The sequence below is a fragment of the Cajanus cajan genome, chromosome 1 (assembly GCF_000230855.2).
Source record: "Cajanus cajan strain Asha chromosome 1, NIPB_CcT2T_4, whole genome shotgun sequence".
Classification (NCBI taxonomy): Eukaryota; Viridiplantae; Streptophyta; class Magnoliopsida; order Fabales; family Fabaceae; genus Cajanus; species Cajanus cajan.
The window spans coordinates 80,362,049-80,371,208 of NC_138517.1; the positions used below are offsets into that span (position 1 = coordinate 80,362,049).

At 33.3% G+C, this 9,160-nt stretch overlaps 1 protein-coding gene across 2 annotated transcripts; it reads left to right on the plus strand.

The window, feature by feature from the left end:
- Positions 1-401: 401 nt before the first annotated feature.
- ATSEC20 (Sec20 family protein) lies at positions 402-8,527 on the plus strand. 2 transcript variants are annotated; one of them, XM_020366339.3, is made up of 8 exons: positions 402-560; positions 3,850-4,200; positions 4,367-4,436; positions 4,648-4,703; positions 4,847-4,922; positions 5,038-5,074; positions 7,692-7,806; positions 7,906-8,527. In XM_020366339.3, the coding sequence occupies exons 2-8, from the start codon at positions 3,917-3,919 to the stop codon at positions 8,144-8,146; spliced, it is 879 nt and encodes a 292-aa protein (XP_020221928.2). In that variant the 5' UTR covers positions 402-560; positions 3,850-3,916; the 3' UTR covers positions 8,147-8,527. The 2 variants fall into 2 exon arrangements, with proteins under 2 accessions (XP_020221928.2, XP_020221927.2); XM_020366338.3 differs by having other exon boundaries at positions 403-560; positions 3,864-4,200.
- The last annotated feature ends 633 nt before the right edge of the window (positions 8,528-9,160 follow it).

Consider the following 9,160-nt stretch of genomic DNA (forward strand, 5'->3'; position numbering starts at 1 on the left):
TTATAGAAAATAAAAATAATACAAATAGTGTAATAATTAAAATACCTAATAATATACATATTATTTTAATATATAAGTCAATTTTTTAATCTTTATAAATAAGAAATTTTATTTTAACCTTTTATTACTTAAAGTAATAAAAAATTGAATGCAAATAAATAAAAAATTATAGAAGATTTGTGTATAACTCATTATTATTTAATTGATTAATTTTTAATCTTATAGTATATACTAATAATTTAATTGAACAAATATTTATTTTATAAAAAAAGGATTTTATATTATTTTTATCTTTACCAAAAAAATAATAATAAAATAAAATGAATGAAAAAATATACTAAGGATCAAAATTCGGGTAGGTTTACATTGAATTGCAAAGTAATTCAGAATTGTAAAGTTTTTCAGAATTTTAAAACGTAATTTTAATTAACCAAAGTTTTTAGAATTGTAAATTCCTTCCAAAAGAAAACGAAAACAAAGAATCGCCCTCGCTCTCGCTCTCGCTCGAGGTTCGCTGGTTCTCGGTTCGACATTCGCTCCTTGAGCTCACTCTTTCTCTGGTTTGTCTCTCTCCCTCTCTCATCTCCGCATTTCTTTTTATTGTTTGTGGATTTAGATTTGGTCCCAGGATTTGTTGATTTGTCTGTTTGATTTTGCTTTCTAGGTAAGCTGGATTTTGATTTTGTGTTCTGCTACCATGACTATTTTAGGATTTTTGAACTCTCAACCATATGAATTCATAAGCCTCCGTAGGATCCATGTTTGAAATTATGATTAAATGTTTTTATTTATTTATTATTTATTATTTTTTATGTATTTGAACTGTGGCTGGGTCTGGTCTCATTCTCCTTTGTGAACTCAGTTAAGTAGCAAGTCAATTTGTGGCTTAGTGTGTGTGAGAATTATCAATGACGGGTCTCTCAAATTTCCCTAGTGCATCTGAAGGGGTGCTACCTGTGCTTGTGATGAACACGGTTCTATTGGTGGCTGTGTTGAAGAACATATTTAATTTCTACCTCACCTTTTTTGGTGATTTATTCTTTTGCACGAGTGGATATGGCAGTCTTTCCCAACCTCCTCTTGCCATACGAGGAAGAGGAGAGAGTGATACCTACAAATTCTAAATATAGAGAGTGAAGTGATGGGGTTAGTAGCACAGAGAGAGAAGAATGAAAAGAAATAATATATAAGATTGCTTTGATCTCAGGTTTTGCTTTGCATTTTGTTAGTGCATGAAATATATAGAGCTTGTCCACTTGTAATGTAAGGCCAATTTTCAAAAGATGAAAAGGAACTTCACAATTGACGTTGAGAAATGGGGTCTTGTCGATCACAAATAGTGGGATATTTAAGCATAGATGGTGATGAGGAACCAACAAGAAGCCTTCTGCATTGGCTGGTCAATGCACATAGAGAATATTGATGGTGCACAGACACACATTAGAGACTGTTGCAACTGGTTGGACTACTGTTTGACATAGAACACTGTTTGTGGGAAATTATTTTGAAAGCTAATCGAATATCGTAGCCTATGCATATTATTCAGCCACTTCATGAATTTATTCAAAAAATAAAGAAGAAAAATACAACTAGCCAAAGAAATCCTTAGGTGCAGCAAGTGTGTCTCAATGTCACACCCGACAGCTAACTTTTCTTTCTTAAAATGAATGTGACCATTCACATTTTTTTTTGCTACGTCATAGTTTCATTAATCAAATATATATAATGCACCAGGTTCAGATGAAATATTTTGGTAGGTGAGATGATATATTAGTTAAAAAAGGAGGTGGGTACAGACATTGTGAATGAATAACGGTCCAGCTGCCCAATCCCATGGATCAGCCCAAATTGTCTCCTCCATGGAAGTCATTAGAATTTCATTAATTTGGGAATTATCAAGCATAATGAAACATAAAATTTAGTAAACATTTGCTTAATTTTATCATAATCTTCAGCTGCAAATATATATACACTTTATCTTCTATAGTACATTCTTCTTCTTTAGAAAGCTGTATCAGTTAAAAAGAAAAAGTATAACTATTATGATCTTATGCTCCGCTTTGGGGAGAAGAACTCTAATTGGTGAAAAGCTGTATCTTTTTTTGGTTCAGTTTTATATTGGATTTGGGATATAGTAATAAAAGAGTAGGCTACATTGGTTTAATTACCGGAGAAATTCGAAACTAATTGGCTGTGTTCAATTAGTTTTGATTTGATTCTTTTAATTGAGGAGTTCAATTATCGGTGGGCTGTTATTAAGGAAACCAAGTGTTCTAAATAGTCCGTTGTGTGTTAGCCCAATATCAGTGTTGCATTTTTTGGGATATTTTTCCCTGTGGATAAGACATTGTGGGAGTTTCAACAGTTGACAAATTTAATATAAGGTGCATTTGCATAGTGTCATTTCCAGTTGATAGTATTGCATTAGGTATTGCTTTGGACAATGGTGCTTATCACGTGGTTCCATTTCTTCACCACCAATTTTTTTACATAAAGCAATTTCAAATAAATTAATCAATTATAATAGAAAAACCTGTAAAAGTTTAGAGGATACATGTTATTTCACTGCTGGAGGGTCTAATTGTTCAACGTGTATACTTTGGTTAGTTATGTGGCTGGTAAAGGAGTAGGGAAATTGGTACGAAATGGAAATTTTTTTTGGTCTTTCGGGTACTAAACCTTCTAATCTTAGTGTCAATCTTTTAGAGTTCTTAATTGGATTAATCAAATATTGGAAGGAGACCGCGGAAACATAAATTCCAATTAGAGGGAAAAGAGAAAGCATTGTTCAAAATTATTTGAGAGATTAGTACAAGGATGTTCAATCATATGTATATGAAATTGGGTTACTGTTGTACCATGGACTATATAGATAGAGTTATAAGTTGTGGGCTTGGACTGTTAATTGAAATTCTGGTCATTGAATTTGACTTAAATCACTAATATACCAACAGGAGTATAAGATTCCAATATCTTATAGTCATATATAAGAATGGACTACACTATCATTTAAAGGATGCAAAAATAATATGGTTGTAATGGAATTATGCTATAAGATTTTATACTAATAATATGGGATTATTTTATCATGGAATTATGCTATAAGATTCAAAGGATGCAAATAATATGGTTGTAATGCATAGGTTTGTTAGTATTGATGACGTGCCACCAAATTTGTTCCAATTCTTTTGACTATTAAAAATGATCTAAAAATGTATAATTTGAAACCCATGTCTCTACAGATATCCTATCTAACGAAGATCAAATAACATGGCTATATAACTTAATATAAAAGCTAAAAACAGGAGAAAAATGTCTAGTTACAGCAATTATAAAATAGAACATTAGTGAGAACATAAGGAGTTAGTTTAAAATTTACACAATCAATTCATTAATCTATGGACTAAATGAGAGAAGTTTTTCGAAAGTGTTTGACTTTAACTTATACAATAAACTTATTTCATTTTGTCTTTCTAATTTCTCCTCTTATAAATATTTATGGATAAGTTTATTTGAACAGAATTTAGTTTAATGTGTTAGACATTAGCTGCAAGTAATCTCAAATGATAGGGTCTATATTACAGGAGAGAGACATAATTTGCACGTTGTATCCTTCGAAGTTCGAACTAATTATTAAATAATGAAAGACATGAATTTTAATTAAAATGAATAAGATAAATAACGCAGCTACTAATTAAGTGTCGGTTACAATAAGATGAACATATTAATTGATTAACAACTTGTTTTAATTTTAGTTTTAAGAAAAAATATGTTCAGGAACTTTTTCTGTCAATTTTTTGAAACTTATTAGACCAAGTGTAGAAACTCACTTTTTGTAACCAACCAAAGATCCTATCAAACAGGGCAAAGCAAGAACACAACAGCATCAGACAGTGCTTAGGGTAAAACAACAGTGATGGACAAGGTCGTGGAGGAGGTGGAAAAGTTGAAGAAGGAATGGGACGAAACATACACCAAAACGCAGGAGCACATTGAGGCAATCGGAGAGTACGGAAAATCAGGAAGAGCAAAGGAGGAGAAAAATTCGCTTGCTAGGTTGAATGGGATTGCTCAGGATGGCTTGGCACTCCTTTCTTCTTTCCTCTTCACCCTCGATCTTCTCGCTCCTCAGTTGCCCTCTGAACAAGAAGTCCAATCTGCTCGTGCCTTGCTTCAATCCTGGAAAACCCTAACTCAAAGGTACACACGCACTCTCACCCTCTCTATTTACTTTTGCTCTTAAATAGAAATTAAAATCATATTTGTTTGAATTGGATTGGATAGCAAATTGATTTAAGTAGCAGTGACTTATGAGTTTTATTATGTTTGCAATTTCTGCTGATTAGTACATTTTTTGTTTAATTAGTTTGCGGTTAAATCTGAGGAACGCCAATCTGCAAGCAAAGGCTAACTTGAGGAAAGCTGCTCAGGAGGAGGCAATTTACTTACTTTTCTTGTTTAATTTTTCCGATGTTATTCGGAACATCCTCTAATTAATGACTACGCTACTGAATTTATGCTAGTGTTTTAGAAGATTATATTGACAGCAAACCTGTTGTATCGTAACCATGGACTTGTGTGATTTATGTTACTTTACATTCATGGGTTGGAGTGCTATGTGACTTGTTCAATTTCAATATTGTGCAGAGAGAACTACTTCTAGGTGGTGGAGAAGAGTCCACAGTTCGCAGACGCAATTTACAGTATGTCCTCGGTGTCATATTCTGCTGGGTTCAAATTGTGCTTTACTTATTTTTATTTATAATTTATTGTTATATCATTGGAAAATTCAGTTGGAGATATACCAGAATGAAGTATTTTAATCCTCATATTTGTGATCTTCCAGGACAAAAGCTGGAATGACATCTGCCGCAGAAAGCATCACAGAGAGCCTTCGTCGAACCCGTCAATTGATGGTTCAGGTTAGTAGTTAGGTATCCTTCTTTTTAATTTTTTTTTTTATCGTGCTTTCTAGTCTATAAAATATGATCCTTTTTATGTGTTGGTCATCATTCTCATTGGATCTCTGTTAATCAGGAGGTTGAAAGAAACACAACCACACTCATGACTCTTGGTAGGTACATTTTCCGCCCTCTCCCCCTGTGTATTGATGATGGTTCTTTTATCTTTCTATGTCCACTTTAATTATAATGCTATTACATCATGTTTTCTTCTTGGTGTTTGTGAAATTTATATGAAGCCTAAGAAAAATGTATAAAATAGTTTCAAGCTGGCCAAATCAGTCAGTTAGATTGGGAGAACGAAGGCTTCAGCAATGAGTTTCAAATTAGTTGGCAGTGGCAGCTATTTCATTTATAACTTCAGGCTGCAGGGAATGAGTTTCAAACTATAATCTTAGTTTAGAACTTTAGATGGAAAAAGTGGGTTTGTAGTTGTTTCTCAACTGCTAATGGAGAGCCAAAGGCTTGGTTTCTGTTGGGCAGTAGTGAGTTAGGTAAGGGAACCTTCTACCTATTTTCTTAACTCCTTAGTAGTAAGTCATAAATTTTTAACAGCTGTTGATACTTGATAGGAATCGAGGGTATTAAGTAGGTTGAGATGAAGTAACGTTGTCTTTCAATTTATTAATGATTACTAGTCTCTTTGTTCTAGAGCAGCAATACTTTGTGAATGTTCAGTATCTCTATCAGATTTTTAGGCTAGCTAAAAGTAATGAGGCTAATTAATTGTTTAAAAACCAGAAATTGTGAAAGGAAAATGATATAAAGTGTGAGAAACTAAGGAAATGAGGAGAGAAATCTGAAATGTGAACCATGTAATTACTGAGTAGTTATATACAAGATCTAACTATATATAGTTCGTTAGGCAGTTAACCAAACTCTAATTGATTATGTTACAGCAGAACAGTAACTGTAGAGATATCTGACGTAACTGTAGAAAACCATCAGAAAATTAGTTAACTGAAGTACTGAGCTGTGACCTAGGTACAGTTGACTATATTACAACAGGCTAAATTATGTAATAGCAACAATGTTAAAGTGATCTAACAAGTCTAATAAATCAGAGTAGTTAATATTGTCAATAGCGTCATGTCATGGCACCAAGCTGCAGCAGTAGTTCCATCTTATCATCTTTTTGCATAGTGTGTATTACTGGGATGATGTTCTTCATAACCACCCCACTTAGCAGGAGTGAAAAACCTTTTTTGTGCACACTTTTCCTGCTTCGCACATCCTTTTCCTGCTGTGCATCTCCCTTCTCTTTCATTTTCCAGTTCCAGCAACTTAGTGCTTTTATAGCCAGTTCCTTGTGTTATGTCTCTCTCCTCTGTTCATTGTGTTATTTGTTTCAGTATTCTTCACCTATTTGAAAAATTACCTTAAGTTGTCTGATTTCAGTATTCTGCATTATTCTCCTAGTTGTTCAGGATTTATTGCTCATCATTAGCCTTAGCCTCAATGAAATATTTTCATTTTTCATGTTATATTTCTTTTTAATTTCAATTCTATCTATTTATAGCCTTGGACAATGTTTCCAGCTCATGTTGCTGTTATACTCTTCTTTAGTTTTGAGCATTTTTATTTTACTGTATAGTATAAAACTATAAATTATTTGCACTGTATTCATTATCCTTGGTATATATTTTTGCATTGTTACTTGCCTTACACTGTTTCTAGCCCCTGTTTGCTGCAGCTGTATCTTAGATTTTGAAGCTTTTTATTTTTCATTTATAAATTAATTTTGTGCATTAATATATGTGAAATATAAATTATTTGCATTGTATTCGACTATTTTCTATCTTCAGATAGCAGGTTTTGGGATTGGCTGCTCTAAACCGCTGTATGGAATTGATGACTAAGATTTGTATGGGATTGATGACTTGGGTGTTTCTTTAAATTGCAATCCTTGTCCTATTTCATTCTGGAATCAGGCCACTCACAAGATCTATAGGATGAGGCCTATTTCACATCTTGCAGTGGTCTGTTAGGTGTTTCTTTGAATTGCAATCCTTGGCCTATTTCATTCTGGGATCAGGCCATTCACTATAAGCTTCGACAGTTTCAAGGGTTCTTTCTATTCCTTGGGTAGCCAGATTACCTTTTAGATTGTTTGTCTTGCATCCGTTTCTTATATCTTCCTATTTTATTTTTTTTATGGATCACGGGAATGGCTCAAAGGATAGAAAAAATGAGTGGTTATCTTTGGTCTGATCTTGGTGGTTACTGGTTAGAGAAGAGATCTTGTTAATTGAAGGTTTTGCTGCAAACCTAAAATCAAAGGGGGTTAGGTCTTGGAAATTTGGTTCCAAAAGTAGGTAGCGAAATTACTATGGCGCTTTCCTGATCTTTTGGCCACTAACAACTAAGTCCTGATCTTGAGTCTGCCAAATAACAATGAATTAGTTATACTATTTTGGATGACCTTTAGCTCCTTATGTCATGTAGATGATGTACTGCGTTATAGCTTCTCTTTTAGGAATATGATTTTGTGCAATTTAGCTTGTGCAGGTTCTTTTACATTCACTTTGGTGCATTATGTAAAGTTGCTTCTTCTTTGTTCACTGTTTATGCTAGAGCGCTTGTTAAAACTTTAGTTCAATGGTATTGGTTTTGACTTGATGAATTGAGATGTTGAATTTGTTTTCATTAGTTTGCTTATGATTATGAGGAGTGTGAAATAATAACTTTGTTCTGTATATATATATTTTACCACATTGTTCTGATGTATAGATGAATCAACTGGAGTGTTAAAAAAGGCTGAAAGTGAATATAAAGGACACCGCTCGTTGTTGATGAGAACCCGAAACCTTCTCTCCACAATGCAACGTCAAGATGTCATAGACAGGTATGGAAAGGAAAAAAGATAAATTGATTTTATAATCACCCAGTTTGTTCTTCCTGAACGCTACTGCTAACAATGAACTCATAACTTGTATTTGAATAGGGTGATTCTTGGGGTTGGCTTTTTGTTATTCTCCCTTGCTGTTCTTTATGTTGTTTCCAAGCGGATTGGAATACTTGCGTGGCAAAGAAAGGTTACTGATGCCATAAAAGCTGGTATGGTGGGACAGGCAGAGCTAAGACCCCAAGCTGTTGTAGATGACGTGAATCTTCATCATGTCAGAGGCGATCGAGTTCATAATACAGAAGCTCCTTTAGAACAAAGAATACATGATGAACTATGAATCTATGATGCCTTTCTAAGCCATAGTATCGTGTTGTCTGTGTTTATTTACATTAAAAGAGATCCCAAAAACTTCAGCATCCTCCTAGTTGCTTTAGAAATGACAGAAGTAAAAGTTTTGCTATCTTGAGAGTTAGAAAAGCTTTTATTACCTGTTTTAGAAGTGTGATTAGGAGCATTATTGGCTGATCTGTTATAATGAATTAAAAAATTCCTTTCTGTGGTTATTTAGTTTACGCCACAGGCTTTTCAGCATGAGCAAGCTCATAATTGTTGACGAGCTGTCTCTAGCTGCTTTTTCATTGTACCGATGCTTGTCTCGTACACATCAACTATATTTAAGATCTGAAACTGACATGAAATTTTGCGAAGCATTATACAATTACATTGGCGCCACAATAATTTCCAAATATTTATCAAAATAAATAAACTTGTAATGCAAATGGAGTTCACATGCAATGAATCCGTTATCATAAACTCCAAAATCATGATTACAACATAAACAAATGTTGAATCGAGGCGTTTCTTAGTGTACATAAACTTGCGTGATGATTAACACCACATTTCTCTCTCAGCCTTGTGGTAATTTGAGGTGAAAATTCGATCCAACTTTACTGTTGGGTTTCCAATTATATACGTTATATTCGTGAGGATGATCAACATAGCAGCACAACACAAACAAAGCCACCTGGGAAACTAGTAACTAGTAAGCTTTATTTTTCTAGTGAAGCAACTGCTGCCCATTGAGTTAAGCGATGGTTACGGAGATTATCCTTGCTTTTTCATATATAAAAAAAAATCCATTTAGTTTTGCTTAAAAATTTTCACAAAAATAAAAAAACTCGTATGGGTTCTATTCATACAAGTTTGGTAAAATAAACAAATTAAGAATAGATAAATTATCACGTGACATAACTATTTCTGTGATTTTTTAATATAAAAAAATGCATTTAGTTGAAATTGATTTTTTTTTTTTACTATGATCCAATAATAATTTAATATATAATTAAAAAAA

Bases quoted from the DNA above. Each gene is read 5' to 3' on its own strand.
- ATSEC20 (XM_020366339.3), top strand. From the start codon at position 3,917: ATGGACAAGGTCGTGGAGGAGGTGGAAAAGTTGAAGAAGGAATGGGAC. The intron at 4,437-4,647 runs GCAATTTACTTA...AATATTGTGCAG, and splicing joins GGAAAGCTGCTCAGGAGGAG to AGAGAACTACTTCTAGGTGG. The intron at 4,923-5,037 runs GTTAGTAGTTAG...TCTGTTAATCAG, and splicing joins CCCGTCAATTGATGGTTCAG to GAGGTTGAAAGAAACACAAC.